The 20,279-nt window shown below is 35.7% G+C and overlaps 1 protein-coding gene across 1 annotated transcript; it reads right to left on the reverse strand.

Moving 5' to 3' along the window:
* Nucleotides 1-2,428: 2,428 nt before the first annotated feature.
* Nucleotides 2,429-3,364, reverse strand: LOC130454780 (olfactory receptor 6C2-like). Its single transcript, XM_056800978.1, has one exon. The coding sequence runs from the start codon at nucleotides 3,362-3,364 to the stop codon at nucleotides 2,429-2,431; it is 936 nt and encodes a 311-aa protein (XP_056656956.1).
* Nucleotides 3,365-20,279: the final 16,915 nt, after the last annotated feature.

Consider the following 20,279-nt stretch of genomic DNA (forward strand, 5'->3'; position numbering starts at 1 on the left):
GTCTTTGAAGAGTGTAACAGATTTCTCATCCTCCAGAGTCCTCATTATCACAAGATAAACAATTCATCTTCTTTGGTTTTCTGTATCCTTTGATCTCACATTTCTCTCATGATTCCATTGCATTTCATATACATTTTACCATTATGGTAGTCATGGGACTGAATATGTTCTGGTTTGGGTATAGGTGCTTTGTCCTTTCCAATCACCAGTGGCTTAACACTCCTTAAACCTTTGTTGAGTTGGGAAGAGCTAACTTCAAACCCTGGCTCATACGTTTGCTACTTCTGTGATTCTGGTGTGGAAGCATGTAAAGCCTCATTCTCTATCCTTTCTTCTCCTGGGGACTCTGTACTCACTTTAGGAAATATTAAGAAACATTTTCTAACTGTATCAGTCTAAAGTCTTTGTATTAATATGAAAGAGAAACTCACTAAAACTTCTCTGTTAATGCCAAAATGAGAGCCGGTTCCCTCCTCTCTAATCAGCCCAGTAAACAATCTTCCCATGTAATAACTGGGGATGATGGCTGGACAAAGACAAGTGGGAGGGGCTCTTAATTGATAGACCTTGACTAGATTAGGCCTATGAGTCACATAAGAGTGGTAGCCTCTTTTTCTATAACTTGAAAAGAGGAAATGAGAGGGTTTTGGGAAATGATTCTCTAAGATTGAGTGACTTTTTCTTGATAGATGAACTAAAATATTAGCTTTTATTTCACCCTGAGTTGGGTAATTCTCCTCTCTTACACTGTGAAATTTCCTTTTTTTTTTCAAGAATGCTATTAGTATTAGTTCAAAATGTCTTGCATTAGAGAGATATTTAAAGGCATGAGTGCATTTTTGCCTGTTTGGAGACGTCACTCTCTCTTAGACCAGTGCCTAGTCTTTAAAACAGTGATAAGTTAGTGCATTTTTTTAAGCATGCTTGTGCCTACAAGGTGGTGTAAGCTACTTTTTTTTTTCTTCCACTTTGGTCAAGTCACTTGGTCTCCTTTGTTCTCTCTCTCTCTCTCTCTGTCTCTCTCTCTCTGTCTCTCTCTGTCTCTCTCTCTGTCTCTGTCTCTGTCTCTCTCTCTCTCTCTCTCTCTCTCTCTCTCTCTCTCTCTCTCTCTCTCTGTCTCTCTCTCTCTCTTTTATGTTTTGTTAAAATAGAGAGGATGTAAAACCTGTTTCACAGGGTGGCTGTAAGGATCAGATGAGCTGATTTTTATAATGCATTTTGAAAAACAAAATACTATGGAAACTTTATTATCACTATCATTATTATTTCTTGTTTGAGCAGAATTTGCTGTTGTTTCCCCTGTAGTCAGTTCTTGTTCACTTTTCTTTGTTTGAAAGCCTACATAGTCTATGATCTCATTTAGTCCTGATACATTTTGCTAGAAAATAACTTCAGTGTTTTCTCCAATTAACCAATTTAATTTAAACAAATTTTATTGACTCTTTAGTACATAGAAAGGTCTGAGCTACATCTTCCAGAGCAACATAAGAAGGCAGATAATAGATAAGCTCCTGACCCCTAGGAGTTTCCAATCTAATTATAGTAGGAGGAAAGGTAGACACATAATTCTAGTGCAAATTAAAACAAAAAGGATACATAAATGCAAAGGAGAACTATAAGTAAGTTGTTATAGGATGTCTGAGAAGAGGCTTCAATATGGTAGAGACAAGGAAGGGATTATAAAAATCCATCAGGAAACCACGAGAGGAAATAGACCAGAAAGTTGATAAGTAAGCAAAAATAGGGAAACAAGACATGGAAGTGGGACAATATAGGGTCAGTAGTAGAGGAAAGGAAAATTAAGACTAAAGGAGATAATATAGGCAAAAAATATTTGAAATTGGTAAAGGCACTGGCAATAGGGAATGGATTTATTCTGGTGTGAAATTATTAAATTCTATGACTTCTAAAATATGTTATAAATGGGAAGATTTTGGATTCTATGATTTTTATCAATTGGGGATTTCCTGTTGCTATGTTATGGAAAAGCAGGAATTAGTCTGGAGGGTGAGATTACCTTAACCTATAAAGGAAGAAGGAGAGAGAGAGAGAGGGAGAGAGAGAGAGAGAGAGAGAGAGAGAGAGAGAGAGAGAGAGAGAGAGAGAGAGAGAGAGAGAGAGAAAGAGAGAGACAGAGAGAGAGAGAGAGAGAAAGAGAGAGAGAGAAAGAGAGAGAGAGAGAAAGAGACAGAAAGAGAGAGAGAGAAAGAGAGAGAGAGAGAGAGAGAGAGAGAGAGAGAGAGAGAGAGAGAGAGAGAGAGAGAGAGAGAGAGAGAGAGAGAGTGTGTTAGGGTTCTCTTAGAATGGGAAAATGAACTGGGAAATTTAACTGGCTAGCCCATAGCTAAGAACTAATTAGCAAGGAAAATAGCAAATATGCAAAATCTTTAAGGGCTTTTCTCTTTGGCATCTTGACTTTAGCATCCTCTTATTGCTTCAGGAGAAACACTATCTTTTTAACTAAATTCTTAAAAGCTTCTATAACTTGCTTATTCCTCAGAGTGTAAATAAAGGGGTTCATCACTGGGGTGACAGATGTTGTGAGTACAGATACCATCTTGTTCAAAGTCACTTCTTCCTTTGCAGAAGGCTTCATATACATGAAGATACAGCTGCCATAAGTGATGGAGACAACAATCATGTGGGAGGAACAGGTGGAAAAGGCCTTTTGCCTTTGTTGAGCAGAGGGGAATCTCAGTACTGTCTTGAGAATGTAGGCATAGGACAAAACCACCAAGAACAAGGTAATGATGAGTGTCAACACAGCAAAAATTAAAACCATTCTTTCTATGAGCTCTGTATCTGAGCACACAATCTTCAGCAGGGGGAATGCATCACAGCCAAAATGATCAATGACATTGTAGTCACAGAATTCTACCTGGAGGCCCAGACTAAGTGGTGGAAGGATGATCATTAGTCCAGACATCCAGGAACTTAACAGAAGCTGGTTACAGACTTTACTATTCATGATAGTTGTATAATGCAGAGGTTTGCAGATGGCCACATAACGATCATAGGACATGGTGGCCAGAAGAAAGAACTCTGTTGCCCCAAGAAAAATTACAAAAAATATTTGGGCAAAACAAGCATTAAGGGAAATGGTATTGTCTCCAGTTGATATGCTATAGAGGTACCTGGGAATACAGGAAGTTGTGAGTGATACTTCTAAGAAGGAGAAATTTCTAAGAAAAAAATACATAGGAGTTTTTAGGTGGGGATCTACCAAGGTGAGAATGATGATGGTCAGGTTCCCAATTATACTCAGCAAGTAGTTGAGAAACAGAAAGATAAAAAGCAAAACCTGCAGTTGTGGGTCATCTGTCAGTCCCTGCAGGATAAATGTTATCCCTGTGTGATTTCTCATCCCTGCCTTTTGAATTCTGATGTGCCTGCACACAGAATAGAGAGGAAGAGTTTCAGTCTGAAGAAGATGGAGACAAAATAAGAACAGTCATGGGATTCAATAGGAAAGAGAAAGCAAATAACTCATTTAAGACTTGTCTTAAAGATTTAGTTACCTTTTTATCCACCTTTTTCTAGTTTTTTTAATCAGGATTTCTTCCATGTAGTTTAAAATGAATACCTTTTGCCCTTTTAAACATAGTTTCCTAACAGAATCTCCTATTTTATCCATCATCATTTAAAACCCTTTACCTTGACCCACTCTTTTTTAGGCACAACATGGAGAATTTATTTTGGAGTCACAAGACTTAGTTTCTGATGCTGGAGGTAATATTTACTCATTCTATGATATGAAGAAGTGATTCTCTAAACCCAACATTCCTTGTCTGTAATGAGTTGTGTTATCTTCAACGTTTACAGGTTTTCTTTTAAAAACATACTTTGTAAACTTTAAATTTTAGTGATTATTATTACAGGTGTTTCTCTATTCTGATTTCATCTTTACATCTCTACTCCCTAGTACATAAAACATTTGCCCACTATCTTTTTCTACTACATTCCCTCAAGGCAGAGTTAGGAACATCTGACCTCAGATACTAAGCAAGCTGGCCATGAGAAATATTGTGGACAAAATGAAGATTGTCTCTGGTTCTCTCCTGGCTCCTTCTTACTGCTGTTCATGCTTATGATTATTTTTGTCACCAATGCTCCTGAGGTTTCCCACTTACTGTTTCATATATGTCCTGACAATGATCTTCTGTACAATTTCTTTCGTCAAAAATTTTTTTTTGTGACATGGGTCTCATTCTTCAAGAATCTACTTTTTTGAAACTGTCATGTCTCAATTATGCACTGGAAATTAAAAGACCCAGTTTAAAATTTAGCCTCTGATTCTCAAAAATTGCTATCTTTGGCAATGTAGCTCATTTCTTAGAGCCTCAGTTTTTTCAATTGTTAAATAGGGGAACTGTATTAGGTTACTCTTCAAGACCCTTTGAACTCTAAATAACAAAATCCTATGATAAATGAGTTCACAATAAGGTATGAACAATGGTTTCTTCTGAGGAAGTAATTTCATTTCAAGTGGTGAATGAATTGCATTTTCCCCTAGAAAAATATGGAATTTTTTCTCCCTACAAAGAAGGTTTAATATGTTTGATGGTTTGTTGAAATATTCTGATAGAATTTCCTATTCTTTCTTTTTACTAAAATTCTGTTAATGTTACTTTTGTTCTCCCTTTCTAGTATAGTCAAATGAGCTATTTCAAGCTTGTTTTTTTTAAATGAGTAACTCATATCACATGTGCTTTTAAACAATAAAATTTTTATCATAGGAAGAAATTACCTTGTTGGAATTTTTGGAAGTAGTAGTTTTTTGAGATAGTAATGTTTCTAAAGGAAATCTTGAGAACATCCCACATCAAATAAACTAACACAAAGTCTACTGAACTTATGGTTGGCTCCATGATACAACTTTAATGAGAATGTTAAATTTTATAATCTTCCTATTCCATGTAGAATGTGACATCTCAGAAATGATAGTTGAATCTTTCTCTGAAATGGCCCAAGTAATTTCTAAAAATTTGGATGTTGGAAACAGTCAGATCTGACATGTGCTTTTGAAGGGACAGAGAAAATAAACATTTATTAAGCATCCACTATGTGCCAGGCATCAAGTGCTTTACAAATAATATTTTATCTGATTCTCTTAATAACTCTAGGAGGTAGGTGATGTTATCCTTATTTCACAGTTGAAGAAACTGAGACAAAAAGCATTTAAATGACTTTTCCAAGATCACATAGTTAGTGTCTGAACATGGATTTAAAGTTGAGGGCTCCTGACTCCAGGGCCAATACTTTATCCATTGTACCACCTAGATGCTTTTTTTTAATGAGGTAAATAGTCACATACATTTTATCTTGATAAATCCAAAAGGAGGAAAATTCATGACCTAACAGATTCTTGTCATACTTACATTTCTGACAGTGCTTCATGGCATCAGTGTCCATAATAATCCCCAATTTCCTGATGTGACACAAAGCTGTAAATGGACTGATGTAAACAGTGATAGCATGGTATAATTGTAAAGTCAACTGGATTTGAGAAATTTTAAAAGTTACTAGTGATCTATGTGATGTTAGATAAATCACTCGACTTCTCTGAGTCCCAAGTTCACCCCCTGAAAAAAATAAAGCTGGGTGTTCTTTTTATGTTTAATTCACAGATCCTACCTTTGTAGACATTTTTGTTCACACTATCTCTGAACTCTGGGATCTAATGGTTATGTGACAGATTCCCATTTCCCAGAATCTCCAAAGCCCCTGGGCTAACATCTCTCAGAAATAACTCTAAATTGGTTATGATCCTGAACCATTTTAAAAGTTGGAGATGTTGACATGAATCTGAAAGGAAGTCAGGACTTCTGGAAAAAGAAGGCAATGTCTAAGCTTGTTTCTGTATCCTTCAGATGAGAAGGTGTAATATACTTGGACAGGGAAATTGGCTTCTCTCGTTTTATTTTCATAGTTTGCTAAAAGTATTTAGGGAATCAAGTACAATCACAAACACATCTCCGTGGGGATTAAGATTTAAAATAAGCAATGAATCTACTCTATAATTAGCATTAGACAAAGAAATGCTCCAAACAAAACCCAACAGCAATTCATAACTTTAAATATACAATGATGGGGTTGGTGTCCCCATGGACTGGGAAATGCAGTCAAAGTACTCAAGCCAGAAATGCTCAAACAATAAGAGGGATCAGAGGCCCAACATCTCCTTGTTTCTCTTCACATCATCGAAGGGATCTAATTTTTAATTCTGGGGGAGAAACTATAGAGAGCACATCTAGAAATCAATGTATTTTAAATTTCATTCATAGGAAATTTCTTCTATTTGTGCAGACCATGACTCATCTATGACTTGTGTGATTCTTGTCTATGTGCTTCCATAGGTCCTCAATAGAAGACCTATCCAGTGAACTGGTGTAACATTAACTATTTGTGGTTTGAGATTTGTTCCTATAATATGATATGTTCTCCCACAATATTTTAAAGTAAGAAGAAATAGGTTTATTATTAATATGAGAATATCCAGCAATTTAGCTTACAACAGAACACACACACATATATTTTATATATATATATACATACATATATATATGTATGTATGTATGTGTTGTTCAATATGAACATATTTAGTGTGTGTGTGTGTTGTTCATATTGAACAACACATACATACATATATATATGTATGTATATATATATATAATATATGTGTGTGTGTTCTGTTGTAAGCTAAATTGCTGGATATTTATATATATATATATATATATATATATATATATATATATATGAACAACACCTGCAAAAAGAGAGAAAAGCTAACATCACTGAAGGGAGGATATTCCAGTACCTGAATATTCTTAGCTGGGAAGTCCCTTTATTCAGCCTTTTGGGGGCCCATTCTGGAAAGCATCTTTTTTCTTGGGATAGAATTCAAAGTCCACTTTCAGAAGGAGTTTTTTATTGACTGCAAAAAAAGATGGCTTTTTGCCAACTATAGTTTGCATCACTGCTTCCAGGGTCCCAGTGACTTGGTCAAGATACTGACTCCCCAGAAGTGGCCGGGTAAAACATATCTCAAAATTTAATAAAAAATCATGAAGAGAACACATTCTGTATTTATCTTCCTTGGGAAGCTGCTGAGAATTCAGTCCCAGTGTCTGCTGCTAAATTAGAGACCTGTGTTATACAATGGGGAAGATTTAATAAAATTTTACTTTAACTCTCCAACTGGAAGTCTTTTTCCATGTCTTTTACCATTTTATAGGTGCTAGTGCAGCTCTCATGTTGCCAACTTTTGACCTTTTGCTTTCCTTCCATGACAACTTCCTTTTCTGATCATTTTCTGCACACCTTATTTTATAGTCTCCTTGCTCAAAAGTTGTTTTGGTAATCTTCTGCAACCTACTTTAATGTGCTTTTTGTTCATCCTTTTCCTTTTTACTAGCCCAAATGTTTGCTACATCATGATGTTCTGTAATAATGTAACACAAACTCTTGTATAAAAATTATTGGGGAGGAAAAAAGAAAAGTATAATAGGAAACACCCAATTAATTTTCATAACTGTGAATATGAATAGGTTGTATTTAATCATTGTATAAATGGAGATTTTGGAGCCTTTGGACTTCATCCCCCATAAGTCCCTTTGAATTTCCCAAAATTCCATTTTTCCTGCATCCCCATGTTTTGCCTGATTGTACTTAAGTGGCTGCAACTCTTCCCTCCCTTCTCTCTCTTTTTTTGAACCTGTGACCAGGCTGAAGTCAGGCAGTTCTTTTGATTTAGTTATTATTAATAAAACTTTATAAAATAAAATATTTAGTTATTAATGATTAGTGAAAAACCCACAGTTTGGCTTACCATGAAGGAATTATGAATTCTCAAAAAAAATTTTTTTGAGCAGATAGTCTTACAGTAAAGATAGTAAATTTACCTTGCCCACCATGAGGATCCATGGAAGGGTGTGCCTGTGCTCCAGCTCTGCTCTGCCAACTGTCACTGCCTGCTGTTTCTCCTGTCCATTTGCTTGGCCAGCATTCCTCAATGCTTTCTACCCAGCTTGGAGCCTCCTCTCGCCAAGACCAGATCCGCTACAAAAGCCTGCCAATCCCAGCCATTATTTTTCCACAGAGCGTGACTTATAATAATCTTTCCACCCCAATCCCTTTCCACACTCCATGGGTGTGTTTGTAGTCTGCCGTAGCCAATTTTCTGCGTGGAAAAAAGAACCCCACCCCTTCTAATTTCCAAACAGATTCTTTAAAAACTGATCCTGGACTCCTAATTTAAAAGGCTGTTACTAAAGGTTTTTCACTGGGAGGGTAATTAGTTCCAAATCTGTAGATTTAAAGTCAGTTTTGGGGAATAAGTCTGATTTTTCCCTCTTTCTCTTGACCCAAAACCTCAAGGAGAAGTATTTTTTTCTTCATATGCAAATATGCTATTGTTTTCCCTCAAAGTTTTGATTCTTTGTGTTTACTCTTTAAACAAACCCCATTCAGCCTCTTTCAGGAAAAATGCTATTACAAAGCATGCTTGAAACTCTGAAACAACAGTTTGAGTTGGTAGAGCTAAAAAGTGCAGTTTGGATCTGCTTAATTCTTATCCTGGGACTTTTTATTTTCATTGGAGATTTCCCACTTTATTTTCTTCTTCTCAAGAATATGCCAAAAGCTAGGCTGCTTATGCTAAAAAACGAAACTGAAATATTTTGACAAAGTTCTAAAAGTCCTAATTGCTCTCAACATGCAGAGTGGAGATTCTGCCCTGTGCTTCTATGAGGAAATTCAGACTTCTGAGAAATGAAATCTAAACAGATAATGAAATACTGGGGGAGGGGAATGAAACTTTAAAAGAGATCTGGAAGTTTCTTACTAATTATTTTGAGTTTATTCTCCTATAATAGTGAACAAGTATATTGGGATTGGTGAAAAGAATTTTGACTGTATGGTCTGTCTACACCTCCTCATTGGTTTATATTATTGTATTTACTGATTGCTTTAAGGTTTAAAATTTTTTAAGTTTATCTGTTTTAATTTAATCAGTATTTTTCTGTTATATTGAATCATTTTAATCTACTATGGTTTGCCTATATTGATCTTTAATTTGTACCTTTACTTCCACTGAAGAACAAAATGTCGCTGTATGAGCCCACGGGCATCTTGCCTAAAACCCTTGTCACTAGATCCATTGAAGATCACATGTTGACTTTGCTAATTGTCACATAGATGATGATGGATGGATTAAAGGATATATAACCTTTAGAGAATTTAATAAGCTAAGAATTTAATTGTAATTTAAGGGGTCTTCAGAAATAATTTTACATAACTAGTGGTTTCTGAATGGATGATATTATATATGTGTATATATAATATGTATATTATAAAGAATGTTGTATTAAAGGTAGAGAAATAAAGAAATGTTCCTACCAAGGTTTTTCTATGAAACAGGAAGCTGAAAAAAAGAGCTCCTGCAAAACTCTTCATTTTAATTTACTTCCAGCAGAAACAATCTAGATTTCTTGTTGATGTTCTAGACCCAAATAAGTTTTACTTTGTTTAAAAATGTGTTTGCTAAGGTTGAAAGATTTGCTACATCTGTAAAAATTGTGACAAATATCCACCAGTTAATAGGTTTTTTATGTTATACAGCAACTTATTTTAAAATATGATAGTGGGTTTGTTTGCTATTATAATTAACTGGAGTATTGTAAATTTTGAGGACTTTGGTAGTTCTTTAAATGTTCATTATCTACTGTGTTACTGTTTTATTCTGAAAATCATTTTGTACTTGCACATGGCTGACATAGTATGTCACTGATTTTAAGCTATATGTTTTAATTTTTTAAAACTTTAAAAAAAACTTTGATTTTTTATTACATGTTGCAATATAGCATCTGAGTTTTATTTTTTCTCTCCTTTTTGTATTTGAAGCACATGTCAACACTATTTTTTTTTTAAATATATTTTATTTGATCATTTCCAAGCATTATTCGTTAAAGACATAGATAATTTTCTAATTTTCTTTTCCTCCCCCCCCTACCCCCCATAGCCAACGCGTAAGTCCACTGGGCATTAGATGTTTTCTTGATTTGAACCCATTGCTTTGTTGATAGTATTTGCATTAGAGTGTTCATTTAGAGTCCATCCTCTGTCATGTCCCCTCAACCTCTGTATTCAGGCAGTTGCTTTTTCTCGGCGTTTCCACTCCCATAGTTTATCCTTTCCTTATGAATGGTGTTTTTTTCTCCTGGATCCCTGCAAGGTGTTCAGGGACATTACACCGCTACTAATGGAGAAGTCCATTACGTTCGATTATACCACAGTGTATTAGTCTCTGTGTACAATGTTCTCCTGGTTCTGCTCCTCTCGCTCTGCATCACTTCCTGGAGGTTGTTCCAGTCTCCATGGAACTTCTCCACTTTATTATTCCTTTTAGCACAATAGTATTCCATCACCAACATATACCACAGTTTGTTCAGCCATTCCCCAATTGATGGGCATCCCCTCGTTTTCCAGTTTTGGGCCACCACAAAGAGCGCAGCTATGAATATTTTTGTACAAGTCTTTGTGTCCATTATCTCTTTGGGGTACAGACCCAGCAGTGCTATGGCTGGGTCAAAGGGTAGATATTCTTTTGTTGCTCTTTGGGCATAATTCCAAATTGCCCTCCAGAATGGTTGGATCATTTCACAGCTCCACCAGCAATGAATTAATGTCCCTATTTTGCCACATCCCCTCCAGCATTCATTACTTTCCTTTGCTGTTATGTTAGCCAATCTGCTAGGTGTGAGGTGATACCTCAGAGTTGTTTTGATTTGCATCTCTCTGATTATAAGAGATGTAGAACACTTCTTCATGTGCTTGTTAATAGTTTTGATTTCTTTATCTGAGAACTGCCTATCCATTTCCCTTGCCCATTTATCAATTGGAGAATGGCTTGATTTTTTGTACAATTGATTTAGCTCATTATAAATATGAGTAATTAAACCTTTGTCAGAGGTTTCTATGAAGATTTTTTCCCAATTTGTTGTTTCCCTTCTGATTTTAGTTATATTGGTTTTGTTTGTACAAAAGCTTTTTAGTTTGATGTAGTCAAAATTATTTATTTTACATTTTGTGATTCTTTCTATATCTTGCTTGGTTTTAAAGCCTTTCCCCTCCCAAAGGTCTGACATGTATACTATTCTATGTTTACCCAATTTACTTATGGTTTCCTTCTTTATGTTTAAGTCACTCACCCATTTTGAATTTATCTTGGTGTAGGGTGTGAGGTGTTGATCTATTCCTAGTCTCTCCCACACTGTCTTCCAATTTTCCCAGCAGTTTTTATCGAATAGTGGATTTTTGTCCCAAAAGCTGGGATCTTTGGGTTTATCGTATACTGTCTTGCTGAGGTCGCTTTCCCCCAGTCTATTCCACTGATCTTCCTTTCTGTTTCTTAGCCAGTACCAAATTGTTTTGATGACTGCTGCTTTGTAATATAGTTTTAGGTCAGGGACTGCAAGGCCCCCATCATGTGTGTTTTTTTTCATTATTTCCCTGGATATCCTTGATCTTTTGTTCTTCCAAATGAACTTTGTTATAGTTTTTTCTAAATCAGTGAAGAAGTATTTTGGTAGTTCAATGGGTATGGCACTAAATAGATAAATAAGTTTGCGTAGGATGGTCATTTTTATTATATTGGCTCGTCCTATCCATGAGCAGTTAATGTTTTTCCATTTGTTCAAGTCTAGTTTTAGTTGTGTGGCGAGTGTTTTGTAGTTGTGTTCATATAGTTCCTGTGTTTGTCTTGGGAGATAGATTCCTAGGTATTTTATTTTTTCTAAGGTGATTTTGAATGGGATTTCTCTTTCTAGTTCTTGCTGCTGAGCTGTGTTGGAGATATATAGAAAAGCTGATGATTTATGTGGGTTTATTTTGTATCCTGCAACTTTGCTAAAGTTGTTGATTATTTCAATTAGCTTTTTGGTTGAATCTCTAGGATTCTTTAAGTAGACCATCATGTCATCCGCAAAGAGTGATATCTTGGTCTCCTCCTTGCCTATTTTGATGCCTTCAATTCCTTTATCTTCTCTAATTGCTACTGCTAGTGTTTCTAGTACAATGTCAAATAGTAGAGGTGATAATGGGCATCCTTGTTTCACTCCTGATCTTATTGGGAATGCATCTAGTTTATCCCCATTGCAGATGATATTAGCTGTTGGTTTTAGATATATACTGTTTATTATTTTTAGGAATGACCCTTCTATTCCTATGCTTTCTAGTGTTTTTAATAGGAATGGGTGTTGTATTTTATCAAAGGCTTTTTCTGCATCTATTGAGATAATCATGTGGTTCTTGCTAGTTTGCTTGTTGATGTGGTCAATTATGTGGATGGTTTTCCTAATGTTGAACCAGCCCTGCATCCCTGGTATGAATCCTACTTGATCATGGTGAATGATCCTTCTGATCACTTGCTGGAGTCTTTTTGCTAGTATCTTATTTAAGATTTTTGCATCTATATTCATTAGGGAGATTGGCCTATAGTTTTCTTTCTCTGTTTTTGACCTGCCTGGTTTTGGAATCAGTACCATGTTTGTGTCGTAAAAGGAGTTTGGTAGAACTCCCTCTTTGCTTATTATGTCAAATAGTTTGTGTAGTATTGGGATTAACTGTTCTCTGAATGTTTGATAGAATTCACAGGTGAATCCATCAGGCCCTGGGGATTTTTTCTTAGGAAGTTCTTTGATGGCTTGTTGGATTTCAATTTCTGATATGGGATTATTTAGGAATTCTATTTCCTCTTCTGTTAGTCTAGGCAGTTTGTATTTTTGTATATATTCATCCATTTCTCCTAAATTGGTGTATTTATTGCCATATAATTGGGCAAAGTAATTTCTAATGATTGCCTTAATTTCCTCTTCATCAGAGGTGCTGTCCCCCTTTTCATCTTTAATGCTGTGAATTTGCTTTTCTTCCTTCCTTTTTTTAATTAGATTGACCAGTACCTTGTCTATTTTGTTTGTTTTTTCAAAGTACCAGCTTCTTGTCTCATTTATTAAATCAATAGTTCTATCACTTTCGATTTTATTAATTTCTCCCTTAATTTTTAGGATTTCTAATTTGGTTTTCTGCTGGGGGTTTTTAATTTGATCGCTTTCCAGTTTTTTCATTTGCATTTCCAATTGATTGATCTCTGCTCTCCCTTGTTTGTTAATATAAGCATTCAGGGATATGAATTTACCTCTGATTACTGCTTTGGCTGCATCCCAAAAGGTTTGAAAGGATGTTTCGCCATTGTCATTTTCCTTGATGAAATTATTAATTGTTTCTATGATTTCTTCTTTAACTAAACGGTTTTGGAGTATCATATTGTTTAATTTCCAATTGGTTTTAGATTTGGTTTTCCATGTACCATTACTAATCATTATTTTTATTGCCTTGTGATCTGAGAAGGCTGCATTCATTATTTCTGCTTTTCTGCATTTGTGTGCTATGTTTCTGTGACCTAATGTATGGTCAATTTTTGTGAATGTGCCATGTGGTGCTGAGAAGAAGGTGTATTCCTCTTTATCCCTATTTATTTTTCTCCATATGTCTATTAATTCTAATTTTTCTAAGATTTCATTCACTTCTTTTACCTCTTTCTTATTTATTTTTTGATTTGATTTATCTAAATTTGATAATGGTTGGTTTAAGTCTCCCACTAGTATGGTTTTATTGTCTATTTCTTCCTTCAATTCTCCTAGTTTCTCCATTAGAAATTTGGGTGCTATATTATTTGGTGCATACATATTGATTAATGATATTTCCTCATTGTCTATAGTCCCTTTTAACAAAATATAATTACCTTCCCTATCCCTTTTGATCAGGTCTATTTTTGCATTGGCTTTATCGGATATCATGATTACCACTCCTGCCTTCTTTCTATCAGTTGAAGCCCAGAAGGTCTTACTCCATCCTTTAATTCTGACCTTGTGGGTGTCAACCCGCCTCATGTGTGTTTCTTGAAGACAACATATGGTAGGGTTTTGGATTCTAATCCATTCTTCTATTCGTCTACGTTTTATGGGTGAGTTCATCCCATTCACGTTCAAAGTTATGATTGTCATTTGTGGACTCCCTGGCATTTTGATTGCCTTCCCTAATTCTAACCTATTCTTCTTCGGCTCTACCTTTTAGTCCAGTGATTTACTTTGAAACAGTCCCCCTTGTCCCCTCCCTTGATGTTTCCCTTTTTATCCCTCCCTTTTTGTTCCCTCCCCTTCCCCCCTCTCTTTCCCTCCCTTTTTGTTCTCCCTCTCCCCCTCCCCCCCTTGGTTTTCCCTTCTCCTTACCCTTGTTGGGTAAGATAGAATTCAAGATCCCAATGGATCTGGATGTTTTTCCCTCTCAGAGTTGATTTCCCTGAGATTGAGGTTTAAGTAAGTCCCCCCCCCCCCTCTCTTCCTCTCCTTCTTATAGGAGTTTTCTTCCCCTCCCCTTCCCATATGAATCTTTGTGTGAGAATGATTATTCTATTTGGTCTTTCTTTACCCCCTATTTATACATTACATTTTCCCCACATATTAGTATACATAGGTTGATATAAATGTAGTCCTTATAGAAGAGAGTTTGAGTAAAAGAAGAAGATAACATTTTCCCCTTTCCTTAATATTTACCTTTTCAGGTATTCCTTGCTCTTTGATTTTCGGTATCAAACTTTCCACAGAGCTCTGGTCTTTTCTTTGCAAAAAGTTGGAAGTCTTCTATTTTGTTGAATGCCCATACTTTCCCTTGGAAGTATATAGTCAGTTTTGCTGGGTAGCTGATTCTTGGTTGGAGACCCAGCTCTCTTGCCTTTCTGAAGATCATGTTCCATGCCTTACGATCATTCAGAGTAGAACTTGCAAGGTCTTGTGTGACCCTGATTGGCATTCCTTTATATCTAAATTGTCTTTTTCTGGCTTCCTGTAGGATTTTTTCTTTTGTTTGATAGCTTTGGAATTTGGCAATTACATTCCTGGGAGTTGTCTTTTGGGGGTTTAGTGTAGAAGGTGTTCTGTGAGCTCTGTCAGTGGCTGTATTGCCCCCTTGTTCTAGAATCTCTGGGCAATTTTCTTTGATTATATCTTGTATCACCATGTCCAGTTTGGTGTTTATTTCTGGCTTTTCTGGGAGTCCAATTATTCTTAAATTATCCCTTCTCCCCCTATTTTCCAGATCTATCACCTTGTCGGTGAGATATTTTATGTTCTCTTCCAATTTCTTGGTATTTTGGCTTTGCTTTATTGATTCTTGCTCTTTTACACGATCGTTGTCTTCCAGCTGCCTGATTCTCGCCTTTAAAGCCTGGTTTTCTTTTACAGTTTGGTCAAACTGGTTTTGTAGATGCGTGAATTTCTTTTGCATTATTTCCAACTTTTCCTCCCAGAAGGCTTCCATCTTTTTGGTCATTTCTGATTCAAATTCTTCATAGGTTTGTGGAGAGTTTCCATTTCCTTTGGAAGGTTTTGGAGCATTTTCTTTTATATTATCTTCTATCTGCTCTGTATTTTGTATTTTGGCTCCATAGAATGTGTCCAAAGTCGCCCCTTTCTTCTTATTTTTCTTGGTATTTTGGGGCTTCTGTGCTTCTGTGGAGTTTTCCATCTCTGAATGTGGAGGATTGGCTTTTCTTGTCTCTGTCTGGTGTTCAGAGGCTTTAGTCCTGGGCAGATGGTTCTATGACTTTCCCTGGGTTAAACTGAATATGCCTCACTGGAACTGGAATGGAAGGGTCGGACCACGTTGCTTTCAGGAAGTTGCCTTCAGAATTGCTGGCCGTGAGGCTGTTTCTACGGCCTGCGGGGGGATGGGCTGCAGCTAACCCAAGCTCCGAGAGCAAGGACTTTCACTGAGACTTGGATAGCAGGATCCAGCCCGTGAGGCTGTCTTGCCCGCCCTGAGGGTTGCTGTTGTTTCGACCAGCTCTCTGCAGCGGAAGCCCCAGGCAGTAACTTTCACCGGGACTGTAGAAGGCCCTGAGGGTTCTGCTCTCTGAGCCCAGCCGGCAGGGCTGCAGCTTCCGGGAGCCTTGGACTCTGCGCTCCTACCCCTGAGGTCCGAGGGATCTCGGGTTCTGGCTTTTGAGGGGAGCCGTACCTTTTGAACCGGGTCCAGGTCCAGGAGGAGGGTTCCCAGGGTCTGTGCTGTTGGTCGTTTTGAATTTCGTCGCCTTAGGAGCTTATAGTTTGAGATCGGTTGGGAAGGTTTTTCCGGAGATCTGAACTTGAGCTTTCTCTAAGCCGCCATCTTAACCGGAAGTCTCACATGTCAACACTTTTGAGATTTTTCTTTAATATTTTAAATTTTGCAGTAATATAAGTTTTAAATACATTTGTTCTAATGTTAATGTACACCCCAAAAAGCTAAATGATGCCCTTGATTGTTTAAAAAAATTCATGGGACTTTGCTTAATGATTCTTTCTGACTCCAGCACAAGAGAATACAAAACAGAGTCATTGCACAGTGCCAAAGAAGCACAAAACTAAACTGCATAGTGCCTATTGAGCACAAGGTCAAAGAGATCAACCAATCCTGGATGGATTGCTGTAATTTTGAGCCAAGACAAGGGGTCTTAAACTTGTTTGGGGTTCAATGTTGTGGCTGTTTAACATGTGTTAAAGGCAGGTCTTCCTTGTCCCATATTCTACCAAGTATCTCATATTTGGCTACTACCTGGCTCCTATAATCTAGTCCCTTTTCTGTCTTTCATAGTGTGGCAAACTATCTGTAGTCCTGGCTACTGATTGGGTAAATGCATCATTGCACAAATCATTTTAATTGGGCCCTAATTCAAGGACCTGTTATAGATTTGTTTTTCCTTTACTTAGATTTTTTTAGATATAAGACTTTTACATTTTGTATTTCATCCACAAGTTATTTTTCTCTTTTATTTGGATTTTTTTCATGTTTTTATTTTCTTTTGCAAATTGATTCAGATTCATATACTTCATAACACAGCCATGCATCCCTGAGTGATCCCTGTGTTTGTTATTATTCACCTTGGGAGGGGCAAGCTATTGTTGAGAACTTTGATTTAAATTTGAACAATTTTAGGATGAGAAACTTGCTACCTCCCAGAATTCAGAATGCCCCATGAAGATAGATGCCTACAGAGATGACATGCTGCACCAGATGATCCAGAGTGAACTTTGGGAAGTGAATTGAACTATGGGGGGTTGAAATGCCTTCGTTTTGAATGTATACTCTTATACCAAAGGGGATTGCCCCCAAATTGACATTTTGTCAACCTAATAATCATTGGTTTTGTTCTATTTTCCTCTTATTCACAAATTATTGCAATTTTTAAGTTATATTTCTATGATCCTTTTGGGGAAACTGGTTTCCCCAATAAAATCACAGGGGGGGTATGTATAAAATGGAGATTTTGAGCCTTTGGACTTCATCCTCCAGAAGTCCCTTAGAATTTCTCAAAATTCTATTTTTCCTGCATCCCCACATTTTTTTATGATTGTATTTAAGTGGCTGTAACTCCTCCCTCTCTTTTCTCTCTTTTTTTGAACCTGCGACACGGCTGAAGTTAGGCAATTCTTTTGCTTTAGTTATTATTAATAAAACTTTAGAAACTGATACACTGTGAAAAAATCAAATGCAATGGACTTCTCTACTAGTAGCAATGCAATGATCCAGAACTATTTGGAGGGACATATAAGAAAGAACACTATCCACATCCAGAGGAAGAACTATGGGAAAAGAAACATAGAAGAAAAACAACTGCTTGATCACATGAGTTGATGGGGATATGCCTGGGAAAGTAGACTCTGAAAGATCACCCTAGTGAAAATATTAATAATATGGAAAAGGGTCTTGATCAATGACACATGTTAAACCCAATGTAATTGTGCATCAGATATGGGAAGGGGGTGGGGCTAGGGGAGGTTAGGGAAAGAACATGAGTCTTATAACCATGGAAAAATATTCTAAATCATCTATTTAAATAAAATAATAATGAAGGAATTCTCCCCAAACCAATAGCTTTGAGAGGGACATGGTACTTTTCTTTCCGAATTTTTTTTGGAATAATTTTTAATAGTTATATATCATTTTGATTTTATTGACATTGTAAAATGTTGGTCAATGCTTACTTTCTGTCAGATTGCTTTTCAATTTTACCCACAATTCCTATCAAATAGGAGGTTCTTTCCTAGATAATGTGTTTAAATATTTATTGAACACTGTTTTGTTGAGTTCAACCATTTCTGATTCTTCATTTCACACATTCCATCATTCAAGTTCTCTATCTTTTAACCAATATAAATAGTTTTGAGTGTTGCTTTATAATACAATCTGAGATCTGAAAGTTTTAATTTTTTTATTCATGCATTTTTCATTATTTCCCCTGACATTCCAGATATATTATTTATGCAAAGGAATTTTTTATTTGTTCTATTTTGTTACCATTTGTATTTTATACAGCTCTATAGAGTATTTCTTTTTTGTTTTGGTTGGCACGGAATTAAATCACTAAGTTAACTTTATAGCATTGTTACTTTTAATATTTTGTTGTGGTATAGTCATAAGCACTGAATATTCTACCAGCAACTTAAGTTGTGCTTTCTTTTGTCTACTTTAAAAGTTCTTTGTAATTAAAACTCTTAGGTAGGTAGCATAGGAGATAGAGTGCTTAACCTAGAATCAGGAAAACTTATCTTCCTGAATTCATATCTGCCCTCTGATATTTACTGTGATACTCTGAGCAAGTTGCTTAAACTTTTTTGCCTTAGTTAACTTATCCATAAATGATCTAGAGAAGGAAATGGCAAGCTGCTCCAGTGTTTTTGTGAACGAAAACTCCAAGTGGGGACATAAAGTATTAAATATGAGTAAAAGTGACTAAACTATAAAAAATTTCAGCTATGGCTCAGTGAGAGCACTGGGCAACTTACTAGACTTCATTTCCAATCCATTGTCAGACACTTCCTAGCTGTGTAACCCTGGACAAGTCACTTAACTTCTGTTGGTTGACTATTGTAGTATCCTTGCCCCCCAAACATCCCATGGATAGCTATCTTCTGTGGGGCCATGAAAAGTTAGATACAACTAAGTTACTGAATAACAGTAATTAAACTATAATTAATCTTTGTACTTCAATAGACTGATTTCAATCCCAAAATATGGTATGTATTTTGTGGTTATCTTGAATGCAGTTTCCCTTTCTATTATTGTATCTTTCATTTTTTATTTATATAAAATGTTTATTTTTGTTTATTTTTCATTCTTTAACTTCCCGGAAGATATTATTTGCCTCTTGTTCTTTGCTTATACCCTAAGGTTTTCTATGCTAGTTTTATATCCTTTTTGCTTATCTTTATTTATTTTTTTATGCTTTAAATTTTAAAATTGAATTTCTAGAACTATTTCAAATCATGGAAGGGAAATGAAGATTATTTATTTGCTCCATACTAAATATTTTGGTGTATTAACATACTTGACTATGGGTTTAGATAGATGCTTAAAAATCATATTAAAAAGATAAATATACTTTGTCAAAGGTTTTTATTGCCTTTTTTAAAATCAATCATCTAGTTTAGGACATTTTTGCCTTTAATATGTTTAATTATGTTGATTGTTTTCTTAATATTGAACAGCATAATACAACTTGGTCAAGACTTTTGGAATATATTACTCTATTCTCTTTGACAGGATCTTATTAAAAATTTGAATGCACATTAATTGGTTAATTTCACCCCATAATTACCATTTGTATTGCTTCATGGTCTTTAGTGGATGTATTCAGTGTTAACGTATGACCCATTTTGGTATAAATGCTATAGGTGCTAAAATACTCATTGAGGAGGTACCATAAGTCTTTTAACTCTAAATTCTTTGATAATTTGTTCAATTTTATTTTCCTAATTTTGTTTATCTTTTTATTAGATTTTATAACACAGAGAAGAACACTAAATTCTCCTGTCATGTTATGTCTTTTTACAGTTTATTTTTTTCCTTATGAAATTAGCTATGGATTTTGGAGCACATAAATACCACATTAATATTTGTCTTCAGTTCCTTTATTCTCTATAATTTCCTTTTATATTTGTTTATATCATGAATGTTTTTGATTTTCTGATAGAATGCAGCCTCTCATTTGTATTCTTAGTAGCTTTTGTGAATTTTGGATTTCATTCTTGTTAGTAATAGACTGTAGGATTTTGGTTTTTATCCATTTTGTCACTCTTTTTTATTTGATTTTTTTTTCAGTCTACTCGTATTTAAAGTTTTGAGAGTTAGGTATTTTCCTCCATTTGTGTATCTAGAATTTAAAAAAAAGTGTTTCCTTTCCTCTT

This window comes from Monodelphis domestica, chromosome 5 (genome assembly GCF_027887165.1).
Source record: "Monodelphis domestica isolate mMonDom1 chromosome 5, mMonDom1.pri, whole genome shotgun sequence".
NCBI classification, from domain to species: Eukaryota; Metazoa; Chordata; class Mammalia; order Didelphimorphia; family Didelphidae; genus Monodelphis; species Monodelphis domestica.